This window comes from Melanotaenia boesemani, chromosome 19 (genome assembly GCF_017639745.1).
Source record: "Melanotaenia boesemani isolate fMelBoe1 chromosome 19, fMelBoe1.pri, whole genome shotgun sequence".
Classification (NCBI taxonomy): domain Eukaryota; kingdom Metazoa; phylum Chordata; class Actinopteri; order Atheriniformes; family Melanotaeniidae; genus Melanotaenia; species Melanotaenia boesemani.
The window spans coordinates 28,276,089-28,303,792 of record NC_055700.1 but is presented as its reverse complement, the minus strand read 5'-3'; the positions used below and the strand labels follow the sequence as shown (position 1 = coordinate 28,303,792).

Below are 27,704 nucleotides of genomic sequence, written 5' to 3'. Positions count from 1 at the left end.
GCAACTTTTTAAATGTTTATTTTTTAAATGTTTATTTGTGCACATGATGGCTACATGCTTGATTATTAGCATTAATGTCTGACTGTGAGCCAGGGCAGGATCAGCCAGCAGCAGCTTTGTACATTTAATTTTCAGTGTGGTCATGGAGCAGAGGTGAACATCTCCCGCTATGACTGCAGCCGGGAGCTGGGACTGACGATGGGAGGTAGGGCGTCTGCTGTGTGAGGGCCGAGCCTCTTGTGAGTGCTTTTGGATGGGGAGGGGCCTGCTGCAGCACCCACTGCTCATTCAGAAGTTAGTCTCCAATTACACCAGAAAAAGTCTCTACATTTATTACTAGTCACAAGAGTCGCCAAAGGACTCTGAAACTCACTAAATATTGCCAAAGTTGCTATTTTGGAAACACTGTAAGGATCCAGTCTACCACCAGCACCAGAGAGTAAACCAGAACTGATCCCCCTACCGTCACATCAAGCTCCACATACTGCACCCAAAACAAACCAGCTTACCTTCTATGGACCTTTTTGTACTTGTTGCAGGTATTTCCACTTGGTGATCCAGATTATTAAAGTAAAGATGTTTTGTTTCTCATGTCTCTCTGATGTGACCACAGTTACCACAGCAGCGGACGTGAGTGTGTGTTAGAGAGAGGAACACAATCATTTTCTTTTTCACAATATAACTCCCTGATAAAGTCTGGCCCACCCTCTGCCCCCCACCCTCCATGTATTAAAGCGGGCTGGACTGGATCTATAAACACCTTATGCCAATATTCATGGAAGACAGAGGCAGCATCATGAAACTGGTGCAAAGCTGCACGAGGTCAGTACCTGGCCATTACCACAAGGGGGCTGTATTAAACAACATGCTGGACAGCCTTCACGTAGATCGGGAGTCTTTGCTCCTATCAGATCTGAATCTATCCGTTTTGGTGTCAGATGAGTCTTTCCTCTGGGGGGACTTTGAGCATGCTGTCCATCTCCAGCCGGGCTCCAGCAAGCTCCTGAGAACTGGGGCTGTACACACCCTCAGACTGTCGCTTCTTCCTTGCTGTGAGCACCATAAAAGTCATGCTGATTATCAGTATCAGCATGCAGAGGCAGAGCAGTGGGATGGCTATCATCAGCCAGGGAATTCCTTGTTTATGGGCTTGTTTCTGCAAATGAACAGACAACAAATGTTTTACATTAATAATGGGGGTTTATAACAACATTAGTTTTGTGTTTACATTTTCATTTTTATTTATTTGATGGCAACAAAATGTCAACATGATTTCTGCTTCCATGATGCTCCAGATGTTGTGTACTGGTGAAAGGTCTGGACTGCAGACAGGCCAGTTCAGCAGCCGGACTCTTCTCCTGTGAAGCCATGCTGCTGTGATGGATGCAGGATGTGGTTCAGCATCGTCTTGCTGAAATCTGCAAGGTCTTCCCTGAAAGAGACGTTGTTTGGATGGGAGCAGATGTTGCTCTAAAACCTCCATGTACTTTTCAGCATTGATGGAGCTTCACAGATGTGGAAGCTGCCCACGCCATAGGCACTAATGCAGCTCCATCCCATCAGAGATGCAGCTTTTCACCTGTCCACTGATAACAAGCTGGATGCTCCCTCTCCTCTTTAGTCTGCAGGACACGCCGTCCATGCTTTCCACAAACTAGTTCACATCTTCATCCAGGTTTCCACTTTGCCTCAAACCATTTTAAATGAGCTTTGGTCCAGAGAAGATGGAAGAAGCTGGTTCTGGATCCTGTTCACATCTGGCTTCTTCTCTGCATGATGGAGCTTTAACCTGCATTTATGGATTTCAGGGTGAACTGTGTTCACAGACAGTGGTTACTGGAAGTCTTCATGAGTCCATGCAGTGGTTTCCAGTAGAGAATCATGTCTGCTTTTAAAGCAGATCACCAGCATCCAGCCTTGTCCCATGCACACAGAGATTCCTCTTGATTCTCTGAATCTTCTGATAATAATTTACACTCTAAATGATGGGATCTTTAAAGTCATCACAATTTTACATTGAGGAACATTTTCCTGAAATTGTTCCACAGTTTTAGATCCAGTTTGTCTCAGATTGGTGAACCTCTGTCCATCTTTCCATCTGAGAGACATAGCCTCTCTGAAATGCTCCTTTTACACCCAGTCATGTTATTGACTTGTTGCCAGTTAACCTGGTTAGTTGTCAAATGTGGATTATGTTTTAGTGAGCATCTAGTTTGGACCTGGAGTTAAACACAATGCTTTGAAACAATCAAATGATCTATCTACAAAAACTGGAAAGTTTAATAAAATGCAATAAAAACTTGTGTACATGTTAATTGTAAAACATTTCTTAGAAATGGGATTTGTACATAATACTACACTTAAAAAAATTAAAACTTAAAAACCTACATTGGTGTCACAGGTTGGACCGCTGTATCCAGGCGGGCATTCACAGACAAACATATTGAATCGATCCAAACAGGAACCTCCGTTCTGGCATGGGTTCGACTCACACTCATCAATCTCCATTTCACACCTGTATGAAACAAATAAATTACCACAAAACAGTAAACAAGTGTTTGATGGATCATCTCTTTGTTGTAACAATACTTCTTGGTAATAAATCTGATATTGTTGGAAAGTCTGTTTATTTTCCTTTCATATGGAACCACATTTAGGAAAAATATTGATTTCATTATATAATAGGAAGCATTGTTTGAGTGTTAATGTGAATGAGAATGAGTAGTGACCTTTTAATACCAACTCCAGCTTCCAGTGCAACACCTAAATAAAATTCCCTTCATCTCTGTTCAGTGCAGTTTGATACATTTATATGACACCAAATTCACAACAAAAGTCAACTCAGAGCACGTTAGATTCAATTAATCTCATTTTAATCAAGTTCAGTAAAATGACTTATAACCATATAACCCCATGCATGGGGCAGCTGGTGACAGTGGAGCTGAGGAACCTCCAGGAGAACCACTCATCTGCCTCGACTGTTTTGAGTTGGAAGAAAGCTCAAAAATGGATTTTAAACTTCTTAGAAGACAAAACAGCATAACAGAACACATGACTTTGTACTTGTTATATGTAAAACACAACATATGAAAAGGGATTTTACCTGCTTCCTGTGAAACCTGGCATGCATGTACAGTTAGCTCCCCACAGCCCGTCGTTGCAGATGCCTTCATTTGCACACTGGATGTCTTCCTTGCACGTTTTAGGAGGATAGTCCCACCTGGTGGAAAGATATTAAACATAGTTTTAATCAAAAATGCAAAATTTTGTGTACAACCCAAATTCCCAAATATCAAATCAAACTTTATTTATAAAGCGCTTTTCATGCCCAAGGCAACACAAAGCAATTCATGCATATTAAAATAAAACAAGCCTTCACACACCAAAATAGATAACATAGCAATTTAAAAAGGAGCAAAACACTCATTTTTTTTCACACAGTTGCACATACACACACAAACAAAGCACCACAAAGCAGAGGCCGTGGCCATAACAACCACCCAGATCAGGGCAAGCTAGGGTCCACACCACCGCCAAAAGGCTGCCGTGCAGGACACCAGCCACCCAGATAAGGGCGATCACTGCGGCAACAACCCCCATCGCGGGGGTTCAGTTTCAGCCAAGCTTTAGCTGTTGGACAGATGGACTCGCATCTAACTCTAGAAAACTTATCCAGAGGAGTCCATGGTCCACTCCATGACTGTAAGATGTCCAGACCATCATCCCTCCACCACCATGCTGACAGCTGCTATGAGGTGTTTTCTGACCTAATATCTTCACCGTGGTCTGGTCTGCCCAGAGGACCTTGTTCCAGAAGTCTGGTGGTTTTCTTCAGATGCAGCTCTGCCACCTTTAGCCATGCTGCATGTTCTTTGTAGAACCCTTTCTGCAAGTCTTCCAATCAAACCATACTGGTTTAGTCTTTCTGTAACTGGACTGTCATGAACTCCAACATTTAACATACTGACTAAGGCCTGGAGAGTCTGAGATAGAGATCTTGTTTTTTTTTTTTTTGTTTGTTGTTGTTTCTGGAAAGTTTGGCAGCTGTCTGGGGTGTCTTCCACCTGTGAATAATCTTTCTGTACAATGATGGACTCTAGTTTGGAAATGACCTGATAACCACAAAAAATTTAGTTTCTTTTTAGTTTATTTTTCTGGACAACAAATGTCCTTATTTGTAAAATCGACAGAGGGTGTATTTATATTTTACCTGGATTGTATGGAGTTCATGGAAACTAGTGACGGATGAGTACTTACTGGCATCGGGGACCACTGTAGTCCTTGGGACACACACATGTGTACATGTTTGGTCCATCCTGACAGGTCCCTCCATGTTCACAAGCGTGATCCTCACACTCGTTGATATCCTCATCACAGAAGGTGCCAGCATACCCAGGCTGACAGCGACACTCAAAACCAGCTAAGTAGTCCTTACAGCTGCCGTAGACACAGGGCTGCGATGCACAGTCATCGGCGTCTGTCTCACACTGCTGTCCCTCCCAGCCAGAGTCACACAAACAGCCATATTTATTGAAGATGTCTTCACAGGTGCCTCCATTTAGGCAAGGGTCTGAATCACAGACTGGGGCACTGCTGCAGCCCAGATGGATGGTTGGTTTTCCAATGAGATGAAACTGGGATGGCTGGGGAGCTTTGTTGTTATCTCCAAAGGGAAGATAGATTCCTCCCAGCCTCACCGCCCCCAGGCAGCCGGTGAAGCTCTCAGCGACAGCGACAACAGCCCCCTTCTTGTTGAGGAAACCAACACTTCCTATGTGCTCTGGCACACTGCTGCCGTCTGTGATCCCATCCACAGTGATGATCCAGGACGAAGCTTTACGATCCCTGTCAGTCATAGAGATGTTCACACGGTGCCAAAGTCCGTCGGCCACTTGCCGGTTTCCTTTAAAGCTCAGCGACTCCACAATGTAATTCTCACTCTGGATCTTCACCAAAACGGAGAAATCCAGCAACCCCACCATCAGCAGGTGGTTGCCCCAGCTGGCCCTGAGGAGCACGGCGTTCTCAGATCGAGTCCGCAGCTCCAGGTAGATGCTGGAGACTGGTTCAGCCAGCGAGCCTCCAGCGCTGTACTGCACAGGGTTGTTCTCAAACGTGGCGTTAAATAAGCCTGAAAACACACAGAAAGGATGTCATCCATTGATGGATGAAGTTTGTTTTCCAGCAGTTTTACCTCAGATCACAGGGTTTAATCCCTTAATGCCTTAATTTACAATTATACAAACAAAATAAATACAGTAAAAAATTAAAACACAAAAGACTAGAATCAAGTAAATTAATAGCTACTACATGATAATAAATAAATAATATTAAATAAATAAAATAAAAAGAAACTAAATTATAAATTTGAGAAAAGTGCTGGAAAAAAAACTCCATTTTCATGATCATTAACAGAGTCTAGTCAGGAAAGAACGTCCAACAATAATTTTCTGTCCAACTGACTTTATATAACTTTAATCCAGTCACACCTGCCATCTAAATATCACTGCTGATGAAACCAAACATTTCCCTGCTTCAAACCACCAGCAGGGTCCACTTCATACCACACTGTCACTGTTTTTAAAACGTGTTCATGGCGCAGCTCTCATCTCACACTCCTAATAAAAGCTTAATATTCATAATTATAAAACTCTAGTTCAAAACAGTTGCCATCAAATTAAGAATATTCCAAAATTCCATTGAATTCTAAAAAAATGTCCTTTTTTTAACATCTGATATGTAATGTTCTTCTGGGAATAAAATATAGTTTGATGAGATTATGATTTTATTTACATTTTGTTTAGAGATTTGCGTTATAAATTGGAAGAAAAAAGTTTGCTTTGTAAACTATGATGGTGCTTTGTAAGTTCAGTCACTGTGGTATTATTCAAAGATTCGGTCTAACTTGTGGATTACATGAAGTCCTTACATTCATATCCATCAGGAAGGTCCACACAGTGGCCGCCGCTGACGCAGGGATCACTAACACACCACAGGTGGGTTTCACAGGTCTTCCCTCTGTATTCCTCTGAACATGAGCAAGTGAAGTCATTGAAAGTGATCATACATTCTCCTCCATTTTGACAAGGCTTCACCTGTGGAGAGAAGAAACAGAAAGATTTGATGAGTCTGGAAGGAAGGAACTGAGATAAGGTGCGGTGTGTGCAGCTCCTCTAACTTTGTCCAGGTTGTGAAGAGCACTTCTACATGTTTCTCAGTCTCTTATCCATCTCTAGATCCTGAATCCAATCCATACTGCATCATGGTAGAATTTGTGATATTAGCAAACACTGAATCATTATCTACTGTATTGATATGATATCTGATCATGACCCAGCATTAAATCCCTTGCTGGTCAGTACCTGCAAGGTATAAATGTAGGAATTTAAGAGTATGTTTAGGTTCTATGTGGTCAGAAAACAGCAGGTACTTTTCCCTACCATCGGCTTCTTCTCTGGTTTTGAACATATAATTTCACTGATCAAAGCAAACATTTTTAACATCTATGGGGAACTCCACCACCACCACAGTCTGTGGGCAGATACAGATGAAGTTAACCTGTTAGCGTTGGTTCAGGCCACACCTCCACCATACCGCTGATCACCTGCAGAGCTTCTGGTTTTCACTGAACGTAATGCAGAGATAATCATTTACATTTTCTACTGTGTTCCAAGTGAATTTACTCTGACACAGTAACTCATATGTGGATTCTGACACTTCTGTAATAATCTGACATGTCTCAGCTTTCTGTAGAGACCAGGATCATACGTACAACCCTGGTAGTTTTGAAGATATAATTAATTTATTTTGGGGCATCATTTCAGATAGGAAGCAGAAAAAATAGACTCAGTCATGAAGAGGTTAACCTACTTTAGGATGAATAGATTTGAGGTTAAATAAAGAGTGGGTTATTGTATTATAATCAGAAAGAATCACCAAATTCATACAAATTCACACTGTCAGATAAAAACTCTTATTCATGAACATTTGGGTTTTCAGGGATGGCTTCTTTGACTAATTTGACGTTTAACCATATTACTTCATAATTATTAATAATATACGTTTTCTACTCTCCACCATACCCATCACATCATTTATAGATGTGATGGGTATGGATGTGATAGAAGTTTATAGAATGCATCAATGCAGCTCTGCTGCCATTTTCGTGGCTCTGGGAATTACAGAAATCCACACTATTTACAACGTGGAATAACAACTGTTTCCCATCATGGCATTATGAATGTCTACATCACTGGTAGACAGGGAAGTATTTGTTACCTTGCATGTATCGTCACTGATGCAGCCTGTCTTCACATTTTCAGAAACGCTCTCTGGATAAACTTCTTCAGATGAACTCTTCCATCCATCCCGATCCAGATGCACCGAGTCTAAACGAAGATCCTGGAGGCAACCTTTGAAATGTCCCCCCCACTTCTCAGAGTCCCAGTCTGTGGGAAGTCCTCCGACATACACTTGATCCCCGCTGTTAACAGCCACTTCAGGAATCTCTCCTATCCTGTAGAGGAGGCCAGCATGACCAAAAACCACCTGTCTGTGTTTGACCTCCACAAACAGAAGCTGCTTCTCACCAGTGGTCACAAAGATCGGAGCTGTCAGCGGGGGGCTGTTAGGCAGAGATCTGACAAAAACCCTCCCCATCCCCAGATAGACTGAGAGGTAGACCTCTCCTTCAGCCTCTGCTGTGGGTCTTCTGAGCTGGAACAGCAGCCCGTCTGGTTTTAATGATTTCAGGAGGAAAGAAATGGTGAAGTTGCTCCCGTGGCTCTTCTTTATGTTAAAGGCACTGAAGCTCATGGAGTCCTCGTGGCTGTAGGTCCATGATGGGAACTCTGGTGAAGGACAGTTTCAAGTTAATAATTACATGAATGCTTCAATTTAAAACAGTTTCCTAGTCAGTTAATAACAGAAGTTGTTCCATGTTGAAGTTATTTTAGTATTGAAATGCAAATGAATGAAAAAAATTAGAACTTTTCAGTAAATAATATAATGTTAAATTAAATTAAATTAAATTAAATTAAATTAAATTAAATTAAATTAAATTAAGAACATATAATGTATATATTTATTTGTTATGTATTTATTAACTAATAAATTGTTTATTAAAATATTACGTTTTTATATTTATTTATTTATTTATTATATAATTAATTGAGAATTGATTGAATAATTAATCAGTTCTTGCATATTTTTAAAAAAGTCTTAGTCCTCCCTATGTCAAAGGGTGTCCACCAAGGGTCCATTTTGGGACTGTTGTTTTCCACTTATATAAATACACTCTGTCTGAACTTATCCAGTGCTAACTATCATTTCTATGCAGATGATACAGTTATTTATTGCTCCTCTTCTTCATTATTCAAAACTATGGAATACCTCCAGTCTGCCTTTAATGTTATTCAGATTCACTTAACCCAACTTAAGCTGGTGCTAAATGCAACAAAATCCAAATATATGTTTTCAAATGGCAAAGGGCAGCCATCTATTTCTCCTAATCTTTTAATGGCTCAAGGGATTGAACTGGAACTAGTTTAATCCTGTACGTATTTAGGTATTGCCATTTAAGACACACATTGTAAACCTCATATCCAAGCTAATACCAAGTTTGGGTTTCTTTTTTTTGAGAACAAATCCAAATTCTCTTTCAAAACAAGAGAATATTTGGCATCAGGTACTTTTTTTAACCTCTGCTGGATTATAGTGATCTGTTATTTTTTAATGGCCCTAGTGAGTATCTTAAGAAACTAGATCCTTTGCTCTAATTCTGGTCAACAGATGGCGGTCCCTAAAGTGAGAACAGAACTTGGGAAAAATTTTTAAATATGCTGCTCTACCACTTGGAATAACTTTCAAACTGATTTAAAATGAAAAAATTTGACCTCAATGGGGAGTTTAAGTCGATTCTAAGGCCCAAGAAGAAAAATCTCTCAGTAAATGTGACTGTTTTAAAACCTTCTTATATTATTCAACCTGCTACATTTAATTTTCCTCGTGTTGGCTGCTACCGTCGCTTCACGTGTTTTGTTTTACTTCTTATGTTGTGAACATTGATCTCTGTCTGTGTGTTGTGTACTTGTGGTTGTGTTGCCTTTCTTGGCCAGGTCAATGTTGAAAAAGAGCTTTCTAATCTCAGTGAGTTGTTTTATCCGGTTAAATAAAGGAGAAATAAAATTAAAATAAAAGGATTCTGGTTAATCTGCTCTTATCATTCAGCTGCACCGTTTGGCTGTAAGAATATTTTGTTACTTATTTGCATCCATCTGCATATAAACAACTAATTTATAAAACTACTCGTACTTTTAATATGACTTGTTACAACATCTACAGGGTTCAGAGGGAAAAAGGGGTGGCAACACAAACTATCGGAGACGCTACCATTTGCCACCATAAACACAACCAGTTTAGTTTCTAAGGTGATGGGCTGCTCCTGTTTGACACATTTAGATTTGACCAAGACGGTCGAAGGGAGTTGGGAATAAGTATTTACAACAATGTCGTCTGTTTTGCATTTTTTATGACTAAATTAAAAATACTGAACCAGATTGACATGAGAAGAACTGGAGACAACTGGCCTGCAGTGGAAGTGTTTACCTTCAGAGCAGCTCTCACTGTGGAAAGGCCGGTAGCAGTCACACTGGTAGCTCGTCCACAGGTCCACACATCGCCCATGACCACTGCAGGGATCAGGCTTACACCATTCAGTCTTACTGCATCCCAGTTCAAAGCCTTGGGCCTCTGGAAGTGTTTGTGGTAAAACAGGTTTTGAGTCAATCATTAGGTCTTCCATACAGCCGATGAATCCTGCACCACTTACAGAGCGCTCCAGAAGCTCCACTGGTGCTCCACCTAAATAAACATTAGTAAAGGCTTCAGAGGGCTGGAAAGGTGGCTCGTCTGTGCCGCCATCTGTAACCATGCACCCGTCTCTGTCGCAGTCTGGGCCTTTCAGAATCAAAACCAGACCTTTGGTATCCAGAAACACATGAACATCCCTCCAAGATCCATCGCTAACCAAACCAGGGAAGGTTACATCCAGTTCAGACTCCTCAGAAAAGGCTTTTGCACTAAGACCACCATCGAAAATCTCCAGTAGGAGGTAGTTATCCACATCCCCTCTGTAGAACAGTAATGTGTTGGGTATCGTAGTCCGGAAGCGCAGCTGCACCCCAAAACCTTTATGAAAATTGTGTGCCACCTCCCTGCGGGTTCGTTCTTCTAGAACAACCTCTATGGGAATAAATCCAGGTGTGGAGAAGGAGAAGGTTGTTCTGGTGGAGCAGTGCTCGTCGTAGAAGCCGTGAGGACACAGACATGTGTGACCGTGCTCTCCATCCTCCAGCCACGGGTGGCAGGTGGCTCCATTCTGGCATTCATGGTCAACACAGCCGTAAAGTTTAACGTCACAGTGATCGCCCCCCCAAGGAAGCTTTCCTGGCTCAGCTTCAGTGCAGTGACAGGTGTAGGATGCTCGGCCATCTTCACACCAGCCACCGTTCATGCAGGGCTGGCTCTCACATTCATTAATGTTCACTTCACACAGCTCACCTACAGAAAAAACACACAGAAACAGGTAATCACACAAAAAGTTCTGTTTCATGTGTGATGAAAATGACATGGTAAAGATGACTTGCTGAGGTTCAAACTGAGCATCAGAATGAGGAAGAAACTGAATTTAAGTGACTTTAAATGGGGCATGGTTGTTGGTCTGAGTATTTTCTGGGATTTTTACACATCACCATCTCTAGGGTTTCCAGAGAATGTTCTGAAGAAAAGAAAATTTCCAGTGAGGAGCAGTTGTCAAGACCAGAATGTCTTGTTGATGTCAGAGGAGAATGGACAGACTGGTTGGACATGATAGAAAGGCAGCAGGAAGCCAAATAAGCACTGGTTCCAACCAAGGTCTGCAGGATAACATCTCTAAACACAACACGTCCAACCTGGAAGCAGATGGGCTACAGCAGCAGAAGACACACCGGGTGCCTCCTGCCAGCTAAGAACAGGAAACTGAGGCTACAATTCACACACACTCACCAACACTGGACAATAGAAGATGGAGAAACGCTGCTGGTCTGATGAGTCTCCATTTCAGCTCCACATTCAGATGTTAGGATCAGAATTAGGTGGAAACATCATGAAAACATGGATCCATCCTGCCTTGGATCAATGGATCTCCTTCCCCTTCAGGCTGAGTATTGTTGCTGACCATGTCCATCCCTTTATGACCACAGTGGAGCATCTTCTGATGCTACTTCCAGCAGGATAATGCACCATGTCACAAAGCTCAGATCATCTCCACCTGCTTTCTAGAACATGACGATGAGTTCACTGGACTCCAACGGCCTCCACAGCCACCAGATCTCAGTCCAGTAGAGCAGCTTTGGGGTTTTTCATTTGGCTAACTGAAACATGTTGCCTTCTTTGTGGACTTCTTTCTAAGTAATGTAATTGTCCTTGTATGAAAATCTAAATCTACGTTACTGCCTCTTTGTCATAAACGCAGCTGCAGTTGGGGAATAAAGCCGATGTTACCACAAGCCTGACCAGGTTCCAGTACTTCATTGAGTAGATGACACATCCCACAAGCCACACACCCAGAAGAAAAACGTGGGAAACTCACCTAAGAATCCAGCAGAGCATGCACAAGTGTAACCATTGATCTTGTCTTCACAAGCTCCTCCATTCTGACAGGGTTCAGACTCACACTCGTCAATATTTACAGAGCAGTTCTCACCTGTGAAAACAAATCAGAGCTATCAGAATGTTGAAATGTGTCAGATCATCTGGAGATGGATTCATTGAGCTCAACTGACCTGCAAAACCAGGCTGACACTGGCAGATATAACCAGCTGCATCTGCAAAGTTAAGCTCCCAGTCCAGCTCCCAGTGAGACGGATCTGAGCGCTCAAAGCACTCCCCACTGTTCTGGCAGGGCTGCTCAGCACACTCGTCTATATCCACCTCACAGTTAGGTCCTTCATAACCTGGAGACAGAGAACAAAATCCAGCTCTATTCATCCTTTTCAGCCAGACATGTTCTGACTTCCATGCTCCTCTAAACATTGTTAAATTCCCATCCGTTTCTCTTTCTTTTGATTTGATAGACTCACTGGACTGTACGATTTACTGAGTCATGTTTTCAGTTGTGCCTGGTTGGTAGCGTTACACAGACTCCAGTGTTTTTTATCCTGAGAATAGTTGGTTTTCTCAGCTAATTTCTAACAACTGTCTCGTATGAACAGTTATAATGTGGACTGATGTGGATTTGTTTTAATTGGATCACATTGAATTGGATTGAATTGATAATTTCTGTAAAGTTCCCTAAGATGACTTCATTGTTAGTTGGCACTTTACAAATAAAGCTGAATTGAATTGTTTTCTCATGTCATCTCTCCTTCTATCACCCTGACTCTGCCATTTTGGGGATCTTCCAAACTCTTTAAGCCCCTCTGCTCCACACAGTTATGTTTAATTTATCTGTCTACACCATTTAAAACAATGCTGAAGTGCTTTACGGATTAATGTAAAAAGACAAGTAACAGACATCCCAATGTAAAAACATAACAGCACTGAAACTGAACTCGAAATGAAAGTTGAGTTGAAAAATGAACTTTCAGAGAAAATTTAAAAGACTGTAAGAACTCTACAGTGTGAACATTGTGTGGCAGGTTAATGCAGAGTCTGGGGACTGATCCCTTTCTGCTTTAACCGAGACCTCGGTTCAACTAACGGCGTCTGGTTGGGTGATCTCGGGGAGCTTTTGGGTTTATAAAAATGGATCAGAGCGGATAAATAATTGGGTGCCGTACCATTTAAAATGTTAAAACTAAAGGCATCTTAAAACAATGTGTAAACGGACAACCATGACGGATGCATGTCTTCTGTGCAGCAGCGTTCTGGACTTACTGCAGACGATGGAGAAATAAATGTTCAAGACCAAAGTATAATGAACACTGGTCCAGTCTACAAGTAATGAAGGCGTAAAGACATTTTTCCAGATCTTTTACATGATGACACAAAATAACTAGCAACCTTCCAACATTGCTGGAGCTACTTTCTTGTCTAGTTTTAAAAAGAATTTAAAAATACTCCCAGATTTCTGGCATCTGGAGAACAGTGAGAGGTAAGAGGAGTAAAGCAGGAAGAACTTCAGTTTTAATTTAATTTCAGCTGAGAAAATTCTGCAGTTGGAAGAGTTTAGTGTTGGGACAGAAATGTTGACAATGTAGAGTATTCCTCATTACCGAGCCAACACATGCAGGCGTATTCTTTGATTCCTTCAACACACGTGGCCCCATGCTGGCAGGGATGGGAGGCACACTCTGGGATGTCCACCTCACAGTGGTCACCCTCAAACCCGGTTTCACTGCAGTCACATTCATAGCTGAAAAGGACAAAAACTGGAGTTCAAACACAAGGTCATCAAAACTCTGAAATGTTTGAAATATGTGGTATAAAACAAGGATTTCTCTTAAATCTTAAAAAAAAAAAAAAATACATGCCCAACCAGGAATATTTGTTGTTTTTTTACAGTAGGCTTCACTGCCACTTGCAACCCTGTTTACTATCGATGTGATAAATAAGGGTGAAAACCTTAAATTTAGTGTCTGTTCTTGCTCTACAGGAGCTGTGGAGCACCAGTCAGAATAAAGAGCGTTTAAGTTAAGGGTTATATATATCCTTATACCACCAACAGGTCTAACAAGAGAGGTGGTGGAGTTGCTTTATATATTAAGGTCAAGTTATCAAAGTCAAATGCTAGAAAATATGTCTTTCAAAATTAAAAATGTAATGGAATGTGTTACTGTGAAAATAACTAATAAAAAATACAAATAAATCATTATAAGTTATGTTTATTGGGCTCCAGGTACAAACACTGAAATATTTAAAGAGAAATTGGCTGAATCATTCAATAAGAAGTTATTTTTCATTTGTGGAAATTTTAATATTGATCTTTTAAATCCTCATGATCAAATACAAAAACTGGGTTTATGGGCCTGTACCTCCATAACGTACCCTCGTAGGATAACTACAAACTCTGCTATGCTTATAGACAAAATCTTTACAAACGTTACTGACAGGAATGTACCAGCTGGTCTGATCGGAAATGATGTGAGCTTTTATTTCTGCAGATGTTGGTTTAAAACAAACATCTGAAACAGATTCATACCAGAAATGTAACAGAAACCTCCATAAACCAACTTAAAAATATTTTGGAAACTCAAGATTGGAGTAAAATTTATGCATATGAGGATTTTATATCTATATTATCCAATTTATATAATAAAAATTGCCCTTTGTTGATTAAAATGGGTAAAACCAAACACAGAGACATGCCTTGGATGACCAACAGTCTAAAGAATGCAACAAAAACAAAACAAAAAAAGTATTACAGTAGATTATTAAAATATTTCTGTGTAGTACATGGATACATGGATGATTCTAATCCAGAGGCTGTTTGAAAAGAGGGAGAAATGTTCTGAACTTAGAGGAAATGAAATGTTTAGCAAAGCTAAGGTACAGACAAATATTAAGTTTCATTGTGTTTCTGTCACTGGTGTCAAACTGTGGAACAGCTGTTCTAATGACTTAAAAATTAATTCTACTTTGACAACATTTAAAAGGAAGTACATAAATGATATAATAATGAAGTATTATGAAAAATGAAATGCTGAAGCTCTTGTTGTGGGTAATATTTTTACAAGGTGCTCTTACTATCAATTGTGGTGATGATGCAAATCTTTTTCAATGTTAATTTTGTTGGTAATGGTAATTGGTAACATTGCTTTGGTAATAAGTAGGCGTGTTATAAGCTACTAGCTTCTGCCTACACCCTTTTGTTTTTGTTTTTTGTTTTTTTTCTGTAATTTTTTAATGTTTTATTTACTTTCACCATACTGAATAAAATAAAATAAAATAAAAAGAGAATATTTCCTGTTAATCCTGAACAGAGGCCTGCTGCTGATCAGCTTACCTGTTCACCATGTCACGGCAGACTGCTCTGTTCTGACAGGGATCACTGGCACACTCATCAACATCCACTTCACAGTCGATGCCCTCAAACCCAGCCGGACACTCACAGGAGTACATCCCAAACAGGTCATGGCAGGTGGCTCCGTTGTGGCAGGGAAAAGAGTCGCACTCATTTATTTCAGTTTCACAGTTGACTCCTGGAGGACGAGGAGGGAATATCCAGCAAGTCACGAGAAATAAAGAAGCATTCAAGCTAGAAACTGCCAGTTTTTAGCTACCCTATCTTTAATGTTTTTTAAATCAAAACCGACACAATAAAGTACCTGCCAATCAAAACTGTGATGTCTGTTCCCAAATAGTGGTGATAAGTAAAAGTAACACAACCCCAATGACAGATCAGGTGGGATTATGTGTAAGATGTAAATAAAACAGAAAGTAATGATTCCTGGGCTCCAGGCTCGGTGCTGGGGAGCTTAGAGCTGAAAAATGCTGCACAGGTTGTTACGTGTACTCTGTTTACACAGCTTAGAGATGTAACAGTAATGTATGTTCAGTCAGAGGCTTCTTCAGCAACTGGCGACATATATATATATATATATATATATATATATATATGACAAGTGACCATTTTCTAGTTACACTATTTTACTATAGCTTCATTTTTTGGACTTAAAAGAGCACTGGGACACCATAAAATGTAAATAAAACCAGAATTCATCTCAGATGAGGAAACTGAGACATTTTACCATGTGATGGAAAATATGAGCTGATAGTGAATCTGATGCAGCAACACGTCTGGAAAAAGTTGCAACAAAAGGCTGGAAAAGTAACTGGTACCATTCATTTATAAGAGCTGTTTAAAAGAGTTGATTTGTTTACGAACGTCACATCTTTACCGCATCACTCTCGCTGTCACCTGACTGCAGCTGGATCTCTCATCTCTCTTGTCTCATCCTCTCTGAAGGAGCTGCCAAACCAAACTGTTTCTATCAAAGATAATGTGCTGTCGTCATGCGGGGTGGAGCGGAGGGGGCCACCCAAGTAGCCTCCTCGGCTGCACTCTGTGGCGACTCGTCTCTCGGTTTTAATTACACTTAGACATCAAAATACAAGAAACAGAACACACAAACAACTTCTGGCGGGTCCAATGGCTGCTGATCTTGGCCCACTGGGACCTGTGCCCCAAGACCGTGGGGGGCTCTTGCTGGGGCTTCCCTGTGCCACCCTCCGGGTGGGGCTGGGGTCGTCTTCGGGGTGAGGAAGCTTGGGTTTGTGCTCTGGGGCTGCTGCTGAGGTCTGCCTCTGACCTCCGTAGAGGCGTGGTCGCATTTGCAGGATGTCACTCACCACTCTTCATCACTGATCACTCCTCTTCCTCATCCTCTGCATGCTGACACAGTCACTGAGTCGTTCAGGGGGTTTATTTTCTAAGAGATCATTTTTCTGTTTTTTCTGTGAGTTTGTATCTGGTTGTTGTTGTTATACATCTGTGACATGTCTTCTTGATTTGGTTATTATTTAAGAACTCTTAACCACTGGCAGCTCTGTTTTTCTGTAAAAGCCGTAGGAAACTTTCTGGTGTGTTTATGTACAAGTGTAACAGTTCATTGTCTGGTGTCTGTGGTGTTTTGTCTCTTCTTTCTTCTTTCTTCTTTCTTCTTTCACTTTTGCTTCTTTTTGCTGTCTTCCTTATTTTTCTGTCCCCTCCGGTCAGGTCCAGCAAGATTACATAGATTCCATGATTCAAAGTAAATTTTAAGCTGGAATCATGTTTTAATATTGTCCTTAACTTTATTTCTTGCATTTTATCTGTTTTAACATCTTCTTTCTGCTTTTATTTCATTAATTGCATATCTTTTAATCTTTTTTTTTTAATGCACTTGCATTGATTTCTGCACCCTGCTGTAATGTTTTATGTAAAGCACTTTGAATTGTCCTGTACATGAAATGTGCTATACAAATAAATTTGCCTTGCCAATTTGCCTAAATAAATAAATAAATGAACAAGATTATCAAGAGGAGCCTTATACCCATAAGCCTCCCCTTGGCAAAGCAAATTTTTTCTGCACAATACAGCAGCCAGACCATCATTCTGCTGCTATGACGCTTTACAGGACAGGTTAAAAAAATAAAAAAAAGATAATGTTCTGTGTCAGGCTTTTATAAAAGCTAATGAACGTAAATTTTAGAGCTGGTCAGGTTACGTTACCAGGCTGGCAGCACTATTTCTCACCTTGCTCTACGCTGAATTTACTAGTTCCAGCGTCACTGTCACCACTTTTTCATCATTATTTGTTTAGAAAATATCAAAGGCCTCTATTTTCTTCTTCTCTTTTCTTTCCTTTTCTGAGGACTGGAGGAATTGTGGTGACCAGATATTTTGAGCATGCTGAACTTCCAATCAAATGACATCAAAGTTTGATCAGTGGCCAAACCATTTTTGTGTGGGGTTTCTTCACCACATTTATGAAGAAAATAAATAAAAAGCTTTTATATAACTGAAACATTACATATGTTTCCCACACCTGCACATTCCCACAATTGGACTGGGGGTTTGGTCTGATTCACTTTATGACCTCATTCTAACTGTGAGGATGACCTCACAGTTCATCACACTACATTCTCTGTTTATTTACATTTTATGCAGCATCCCAACTGGTTTGTAGTCTTACAAAAGCCCTTTGAGAATTAATTTGTTTGTTCTTGTTTTAAAAACTGCACAGCTCTTTAATAGAGCATACATAGTGAAACAAGGTGTCCACGTGTGTGATTTATCTAAGGTCTTACCTGCAAAGCCAACCAGGCACTCACACTCATAGTGGTCCTTCTCATTGATGCAGGTGGCATTGTTCTCACAGGGTTTTGAAGCACACTCGTTGATGTCGATTTCACAGTTGTAACCCTGGAAACCCGGCACACAGAAACAGTGGTATTCTGCCACTCCGTCTATACAGATAGCTCCATTCTGACAGGGCTCTGACACACACTCGTTCACATCCATTTCACAGGTTGTCCCCTCGAATCCCGGGGCACAGCGGCATATAAAGCCCTCTGGTTGTAATACACAAGTCCCGTTGTTCCTGCAGGGCTGGTCAATGCAGTCAGTGATATGTGTCCTGCAGTCTTCACCTCCATAGCCAGCAGGACACCTGCAGAAGTAGCCCTGCAGCTGGTCTACACACAGTGGTCTGGGCTCAGAGCAGGGGTTGCTCTGACACTCGTCCACCTCCTCAGTACAGTTGTCACCTGTGAGTCCATGCGGGCAGATGCAGTGGTATTCGGTGGTACCAGGAGTGCTGATGCAGTCTTCACATGGAGCAAAGGTGCAGCCATCGTAGAGTTCATCACAGTTTTTACCCATGTATCGCACCCCTTCACTAGTACAGATACAGGCATAGTCATCCATGGTGTCCACACAGGTAGCTCCGTTGTGGCAGGGTGCAGACAAACACTTGTCTGATGTGGCTGTGCAGAGCGTTCCTGCAAAACAAAGGAGAGTCTCTATTAGGTCATGAAGGCATGCTAGGAGAACATCTATCATGCATCAGCATGAAGGTTGGAGGAGTAAAAAAACTAAACAAAACAAACAAAAAAAACAACAACATGAAAGCACATATAAGCCATAATGAATAACAGCAGTGTGAGTGTAACAGAGAATGCATATATACATCCCCCACACACAGAGCTGTGGGACTGATCCTCCACGTTAGGGGAGTTAGTGTTCTGTTGACATTAGTTAAGTAATGGCCACCTTCTTTTACATTTGTGTCTTATTCTGAAAGGCTATCTGTTGTGTATTTGGCTGCAGCAGCAGCTCTAAAAATGAAATGAAGCAGCAGATTTTCACCCTCTGTGTCCGTGGTGAAGTGATAAACACGTCCCAGAGAACACTGGACTTCTGCAGCTGATGTGAGGCTGAGTGTGGGTTGGATATTTATGTTTGGGCTTTGTGTACACAGAAGTAAAGATGGCTGCATTTACAAGGTGTCAGCTGGATGTATGGGATGATGAGAGAAAAGGTGAGGTGGTACCCCTGAGAGTTAATGTAGAAAGGCTTACTGCTGCAGGATTTTACATCTGAGTTCTCTAATTAAGAGTTTACAACATGTTCAGTTCTTTTAACTTTTTAAATGTTTTTTTTCCCACACGCCTCATTAAAAGGCATCGATATCTGATGGTAAGCCAGGACGGGATCAGCCAGTAGCAGCTTCCAGTCTGGTCCTGGAGCAGAGGTGAATGTCTCCTGATCTGACTGCAGCTGTGAACACCTTTGGATGGAAGAGGAGCCTGCAGAAGTGCTGCTCATTGAGAAGAAGTAAACACACTCTCACCTCAGTTTCCAAAAGTCTCCAATCTCACCAGAAAAAGTCGTTGGATTTGTCGCTAGTTGCTTCTTTGAAATAGCCACTAGATGGATCTGAAAACCCACTAAATATAGCATCAAAGTAGTTAAATTAGAATCACTGATTTAGCCTGTGATGGTAAATCATGGATCACATCAGCATGTGCGTCAATATTTTTTAATGTACTGGAAATGGTGCATGGACAAACGTTTCTTGTTTTAAAGAATGCAAATTGTGATTGAATGTGTTAATGTTTTTGTGCCAAAGCAGGGTGCTGATCTGGACTGGGCTCTGGGTTAGCGCTCTCCCAGCTGAATCTGGGGTTGGCGTGGCAGTGAAAACTCAATGACATGAAGAGGCTGATCACCCTTGAGCTGGATGCTACTCATGTCCACAGACCCTCTCCAGTCCACCCCGCCTTCATCACCACTAACATCCCACCCACAAAAGGATTATCATTATAATAATGGTGATGACCGTAATGATAATAATAATAACAACAACAACAACAACAACAATAATAATAATAATAATAATTATTATTATTATTATTATTATTATTATTATTATTATTATTATTATATTATATTATATTATTATAAAAGTATATTTTTGTACATGGTATTATGAATTAAATGAAAATAAAACAAATAAAACAAAATTTAAAATAAGAACAGAATTAGAAAAAACTGTGTTTTACACTTGATTAAATAATGATGGTGGTAATTCATGAATGCATTGATGTGATAATAACATGCTATCGTGCCCAGCCCTAATATGTAACAGATGCCTTACAGTCTCTCTGAGGCTGCCACCCTACCCTGATCCACTGCTGCCCTCAAAGCAGAAGGCTGTTGTCATTTCCAATTCTGGTTACGAGCCTCCTGCCTTCAGCTTTAGGTTGAGACACTAACTGTGTTTGATCACACTGGGCTCTAGCAGAGTGTTTGCCACCTGTAGACGTAAGCTGGAGAAAGTCCTGACCCTTTTTCTGCAGTTCCTCACACAAACACTTTTCACTTCAGTTCACACAACTTTATTTATCCCAAATGGACAATTGACTTTCAGCTTTGCCACAACATAGAAACAACAACCATTGATCAGTGATCATAAAGAATCATGGAAAACTGAACATGATTCATGAAGTTTCCATGTGCTTCACCACATCATTGGTGAATGATTGGCGAGGCCTCTTTCCACCACTATGGCCCTCGTCTACGTCTGCAGAGACTATTGATGCGTTTAAAAAAGAGTTTCAATACCTTTTTATGTAGTTTTTAACTGGAATATTATCTTATCTTGTTCAGGCTACTTCACTTTATTATTTTTTATTATATTTATTTTCCTCCTCCCTGAGCCGCCACCTTACTGTGGTGGAGGAGTTTGTGCGACCTGACGACCTAGTCATGGTCGTCATGGATCGGATTGTTGAGGCGGCCAGCTGGAGCCGTAAGGTCATCGGTGCCTGTCGTGGCGGTAACTCGTTTGTGGACACAAGCAGTAAGGGATGCCGTCAAGCTGAAGAAGGAGTCCTATCAGACCTTTTTGGCCTGTGGGACTTCAGAGGCAGCTGATGGGTATTGGCAGGCTAAGCGAAATGCAGCTTCGGCGGTTGCTAAGGCAAAAACTTGGGCATTGGAGGAGTTTGGAGAGGCCCTGGAGAATGACTTCCAGAAGAGAGCTTCGAGAAGATTCTGGGCCGGTGGCCCAGGAGGGGAAAGCAATGCTCCATCAACACTGTGTACAGTGGGGACCGGGTGCTGCTGACCTTGACTCGGGACATTGTGAGGCAGTGGAGGGAATATTTCAAAGCCCTCCTCAATCCCACCAACACATGTACTGATGAGCAAGCAGAGTCTGGGACCCTGGTGTTGGCTCTCCTATCTCTGGGGCTGAGGTGGTTTAAAAGCTGCTCAGTGGCAGGACCCCGGAGGTGGATGAGGTCCGCCCAGAGTTCCTTAAGGCTCTGGATGCAGTAGGGCAATCTTGGCTGACACGCCTCTGCAGCATAATCGGAACATCAGGGACAGTTTCCCTGGACTGGACTGGACTGGCCTATTCAAAAAGGGGAACCGGAGGGTGTGCTCCAACTACAAGGGGATCACACTCCTCAGCCTCCCTGGTAAGGCCTATTCAGGGGTGCTGGAGAGGAGGGTCCTTCGGATAGTTGAACCTCGGATTGAGGAGGAGTAGTGTGGTTTTCGTCACAGTTGTGGAACAGTGGACCAGCTCTACACCCTCTTCAGGGTCTTTGAGGGGACATGGAAGTTTGCTCCACCAGTCTACATGTGCTTTGTGGACTGTGTCCCCCGGGAGTGCCAGACCCCCTTGTACGAGCTGTCCATGACTGGTGTCAGAGCTTGGCCCCCATTGCCGGCAGTAAATTCAAATAGTTTCCGGTGAGGGTTGGACTCCGCCAAGGCTGCCCTTTGTCACGATTCTGTTCATAACTTTTATGGACAGAATTTCTTGGCGCAGCCAAGGTGCTGAGGGGATCTGGTTTGGTGGTCTCAGGATTGGGTCTCTGCTCTTTGCGGATGATGTGGTTCTGTTGGCTTCATCGGGCCGTGATCTTCAGCTCTCTCTGGAGCGATTCGCAGCCGAGTGTGAAGCAGCTGGGATGAGAATCAGCACCTCCAAATACAAGACCATGGTTCTCAGCCGGAAAAGGGTGGAGTGCTTTCTCCAGGTTGGAAATTGGGTCCTGCCCCAAGTAGAGGTGTTCACGTATCTCTAACTACATACACTTTTTATTACTAGTCAACATGCAGACATTATGTTTTCAGGACAGCCTCAGTTGTCGATGGATGGATGGATGGATGGATGGATGGATGGATGGATGGATGGATAGATAGATAGATAGATAGATAGATAGATAGATAGATAGATAGATAGATAGATAGATAGATAGATAGATAGATAGATAGATAGATAGATAGATAGATAGATAGATAGATAGATAGATAGATAGATAGATAGATAGATAGATAGATAGATAGGAGAAGTGGCTCAAACAAAAGATAAACTAAATAAAGCAGCAAAACAAACAGAAATATTTAAACCAGATTATAAACCAAATATACAAATTTATGTACAACATGTACAAGTCAATAGAGAAGAGAGAATTCGTAAGTAGAAGAGAATATAGAAGTACATTTAAATAAATATGTAGAAAAATGTATCAGAAAAACAATGTGCAAATCATAATAGAATTTAAAAAATAGAATAAAATGTCATGGATAGAAGCAGCAGGTAGAGCCTGGTGTCTGAGCAGATGTTCTCCGTCTGCCAGAGCGGAGTTATTGAAAAGAGTGATGGAAAGAAGATGGAAGAATAGAAGATGGCGGAGGATTCAGTGCAAAGCAAAAGAAATTGATGAAGGCGTGGATTGGGAATCGGTGCGCTTTCGTCACACTGACGTCATATCATCCAGTTGTGCAGCTACGCTGTCCTCACAGAGCACAGACGGTACAAGTTTCAAACCTATTCACCTTGGTACCTGGTTCAGACATGATCGGTTTCATGGAGGCCAGTACCTGGTTTTGTGGGGGTGAAAGGGTGGATTGATGAAACACTTTTACGGTTTTACTGCAATTTGGTGTCATGGGGATGGCCCCTGAATGAAATAATAGACACAGACATTAATATTGTAAACTCCAGCTCCGGTAATGTCTGGAAAATACATTTATTTGCATTTCAATTCAAAACAGCATTAAAAGAAATAGAATTTGTCCCTTGTCAAAATTTAAATTTAAATTTAAATTTAAGTACTTTAACAAGCAGCTCCAGCTGTTCTCTGATTAAGAGTCTACAACATGTTATAGAACTAGAAATGTTTTCCTCCTCACTCTTCATTAATTTGTGACGGTAAGCCAGGACGGGATCAGCAGCAGCCGCTTCCAGTCTGGTCCTGGAGGAGAGAGGAACGTTTCCTGATCTGACTGCAGCTGAGCGCTTTCTATCTTGTCTCTCATTGACCAAGCTTCATTAGCCGCATTCGGTTCTAAGAACTATCTTGAATTGTGTGAACGGCCCTTCTCCAGGGGAACTGTTTCATTTCGCACACGAGTCAGGGACCAATGTGACGCAACTGTCTGCGACAGTGACGTTTTACTTAAGCGCCACACAACAACAAAAGAAAACCTGCGAAAAATAAAGAGAGACGAAAACAACGCCAACAAGAAGCTAATATGTAGCTGCAACAGTGGTTTTTAAAAATGGCGGACCACCAGAAGCGGAAATTAATAGGGGGAAATCCGGCAAGGGATGTAGCTACCAATCACCAAACACCAACATCATGTGAGTTCCTACGGAACCCTGAAAAGATCCTGCCGCGAAATAGGAGCTAAAATGGTTATAGGAACTGAGGGCTGTTATCCCTAGTTCCTATCTGTTCCTAAAACAGCTGAAAAGGTTACAGGAACTTGAAAAAGTTCCTACAGTGGGAATCCTCATCAATCCTGAAAAACCCTGCAAGTCAAACTGTGATGTTTTGTAATCAAATCCAGTCTAATGAGCTCCTGACCAAACATCAGTGATGAGCTGGGAAAAGAATCAGTTGAAACATCCCACTCTTCTTATCTCTCTGCCATCCAAGTATGTCCAATTGTTGTCCTGACCTCCAAATCCTTTCCATTTTGTAATCCCTCTGACCTCTTAGAGCCAATCCCCTTGCTCCTCTAATATCCTGGTGGCAGGATACGTGTTCAGATTACAGCTTCAATCTCTAATGTGTGTCCACTCTGTCACCTAATCTTTCACCACATTCTCTGCTGCATCCTTCTCTAACTAGCTTGTTTCTGTTCATCTCAGGACATGCTGCGTTAAGAGTCAATGAAATCAGTCTCAGAAACACACTTGCAGCAGAATCAGAACCCTTCACAGAGTTGTTTGAGTGGTTTGTGAAAATATTCAGAAAAATATTAATGATGATGATTTTATAGCAGTTTTTGTTTAATGAAAAAAATAAACCCCAAAATCTTGTCACTAACACAACCATAATGATCACAGAATAGAAAAAGGAAAGTTGATTAAAAACAAATGTATAAAAATGGCTGAGGAAGCGTTGAAAGACTTAGCACACAGTCAGTGTAGCATGTGGTTATAGAAAGTAATTCTTCCTTCCCTCACAACGCTAACACTTTATCCGTCCTCCTGTCCCTCCTGTGGGGAACTGTCCAGCCTGGAATACAGGCTTAATCCAGGACGGCCCTGACTCAGAGGCAGACTGATGTCGGCTAATGCATGAATAAAGGTTATTAGAAGCCTCCTTCTTGATAAAAACTCTGTCATGTTTTTATTTCCCATCAAGCAGCGAACAGGGCAGAACACACTGGACTCGTTCATGGCAGCATGCAGGTGTCCATGTGTCGGTCTCACTTATTGTACTGGTAAGGATTTTGGGAATTAAACCACCACAGACAGTCTTAAGTGCCGGCTCAACTAGTTGAGCTCTTCGGTGCCCCAGCTGGTTTATTTAGGGTTCTAACCTCGCAGTGGGGTTTGTTTTGGTTTATCGGGACTCTAACTGTGAATATGTGGAATCCATGCATGTTTTAATGCTGTAGTTGTTGTCATCATCATGACATGCCCAACTTAATAAATAAATAAATAAAATTTGTTAATATTCTGGGGTCTGGGTTAAACAGTAAAATAAAATAATGGGTAAAATTACAGTAAAATTCCATAATAAAATACCTACTAGTTTTACATGTGATCTTATGTTTAATTTCAGCTTTTGAATGTTTAATGAAGGACTTTTTTTCTGTTCCAGATTCCTGTGATTAAAGGTTTTGTGATTTTGTGGATCCATGGTGATCTGGAAGTTGTAATTAAAATGTAAATGAGACAATGAGACAAAAACTTCACTTATTTTCCTCATTTCTCATTTCAGGTTGTTCACAATGTTTTCTAAAAGGAGAGTTCATTAAAAATAAACATCTAGATTATGTACTTGTGCTTTTGTACTAAAACAAAGCGAAAATGGAGTTTTCATTATTTGTAGGTATGCTGTTATTTCACTGAAGACCAGATTGGGCTGAATGTGGAACCTGAACAAACATTATATACATGCTATAAAACAGTAAAAATAAATACACATAAAAAACAAAGAGAATATTAATATTATTAAACTTTAATCAAGCAGTTTTAATACCCTTTATTACAATTTAGTGGAATTCTGATAAATATTAAAAATGTATTGTAACAATGTTTTTATGTGAAATTAAATAAGATCTCCTTTTAAAAAAACAAAATCTATCTATCTATCTATCTATCTATCTATCTATCTATCTATCTATCTATCTATCTATCTATCTATCTATCTATCTATCTATCTATCTATCTATCTGTCCGTCCGTCCGTCCGTCCATCCATCTATTTATTTATTTATTTATTTTTTAGAGTAGATACCAGCTGCTATCACCCCGGACAGATTACTAGTATATGACAGCAGCAACACAGACAAGACAACCACTCACACACAGTCAGGTTAGACTCGCATGCATGTTTTTGGACAGTGAGAAGACACACATGTACAGAGAGAAAATGAAAACAAAAGGCCCCGATCTCTAGTTTGCTGTAGATTGTTTGCTCATTTGCATATTATTAAAAAACAGCTATGTGACATCTCCCTTTTTTGTTTGTTTTAACCCCTCAAACACAGCATTGTGGGGGCGACCTACGTAATGAGTAGGACTAACCGCATGGCCAAGGAGAAAACTAACTACAACTCCAATAATTAATTAATGCTTGTAGTTTTCTTAAAGCATATCTATAATTTGCTGAGTAATAAGAAAACAGTGAAAATAACAAACTTTCCAAATGCCAAACCAGGTGATAACTGAAAGTGAACAATCATAACAATCATCTGAACAATCATGAACATGGTGGCGTTTTAAATGATTTGCATGATTTTACAGTTATGTGACATCTATCTTAGATTTGAACTGGATTTGAATAGTCTGGTCTGCATCACTGGTGGACTGAGCTTTTCCATTTGAGTCACTAACCTGCAGAAAAAATGTGAGGAATTCTGCTCCACATTTGTCTCCTGGTCACATGTCTGCAATTATTTGACACTCCCTCGTAGTTCTTATAATGCCAACCCAGAAAACTGGTCGTCCAGCAACCTGCAACACTGCTGTGCAGAAAATACCGAGCTACCAGGGAATAAGTCCAAAATTAAGATAAGTAACAGAAACTTTCCAGAAGTCAACAACGGTTTCAGTCCTGTGACGATGGCTGTAATCACTTCTGTTTGTGGGTTGATTCTAATTTTTTTTTATTAATCACTTTATCTTGGACAGCTTATCATGCAAACTGCTCAGAACCCCCACAACTCATTACCAAACAAAGTCACCATAAAGAATTTATAATCAGGTGTTTACAGCTACATGCAAGTTGTAAAAAAAGTGCATTATAATACTACTAATAATAATATTGCATGAGCAACATTTCACAAGACATTAAGTAACATTTATTTGTTAGAATTTGCTTTGAGTTCAGATTTATGCACCTTTCAGACATCAAGGAATTCTCAGAAATTATACATGTCACTTTGGGCGTTTGAGACGAGACAAACCTAATTTGATGAAACATCGCTTTGGGACTAATTGTAAAGTTTGTGGACATTATGTGACCTGGTTCTGCACCGCCATTCATGCATAGATGGCTATGAATGAGCTTTTCTACTTGTCTCTGTTTGCTCTGATTGAGTATGCATGACTGAGGAGCTCTGCTTCATTCTGAACCAGTCATGTGTCAAATCTGACAGAAGGGGCTGAAATCCAGAAATACCAGACCCCACTTTTCATATGAAGCTTTACAATAACACGCCAACTTCATGTTCAACAATCAGTTCAGGATATTTTTCAGACATAATCTGCAGTAACATCCTCAATCAGTAAAGTCCTCCACATGTGTGTAGTTTCTAAATACTGTTAAGACTTACTGGAAATAAACCAAGCTAATTATTATTATTAAATGTGCACAGATCACCTCGACATGTTTGAATCAGCACAGAAGAGTCCAACAAGCACCTGCTGCAAAGCAGCATCTCTAAAATCATCCACTAAACCTGCTCTTCTTTTTCAGAGGAGAAACCTCTGGTTGTTTCTGGACCGTTTGACACGTTCCCACATTTTTCCACAAATTCTGCTTCCATTAATCAGCAGGAATGTCAGGAAGTACCATAAATCCGAGTTAAAGTTGTGTTGGTGGATGGTAATCACTGTTTTGCTTTCCCAGAAAAGGATTAAGAGTGCTCTCTACTCACCCCATTTGAACATCATCATTGTCAGCAGGACTGTCTTTAGATTTAAATGAATTTTCCCCGACTCCATCATGAAGCCACAAGTCAATGTTAGAGCAGAAAGA

At 40.8% G+C, this 27,704-nt stretch overlaps 1 protein-coding gene across 1 annotated transcript; it reads right to left on the bottom strand.

Moving 5' to 3' along the window:
• Nucleotides 1-725: 725 nt before the first annotated feature.
• On the bottom strand, nucleotides 726-27,670 carry crb2a (crumbs cell polarity complex component 2a). Its single transcript, XM_041969490.1, has 13 exons — nucleotides 27,604-27,670; nucleotides 17,773-18,465; nucleotides 14,987-15,182; nucleotides 13,257-13,396; nucleotides 11,826-11,996; nucleotides 11,633-11,746; nucleotides 9,607-10,560; nucleotides 7,279-7,850; nucleotides 5,930-6,095; nucleotides 4,258-5,131; nucleotides 3,104-3,220; nucleotides 2,389-2,515; nucleotides 726-1,156 (listed from the first exon to the last, which is right to left on the bottom strand). The coding sequence occupies exons 1-13, from the start codon at nucleotides 27,668-27,670 to the stop codon at nucleotides 935-937; spliced, it is 4,413 nt and encodes a 1,470-aa protein (XP_041825424.1). The 3' UTR covers nucleotides 726-934.
• Nucleotides 27,671-27,704: the final 34 nt, after the last annotated feature.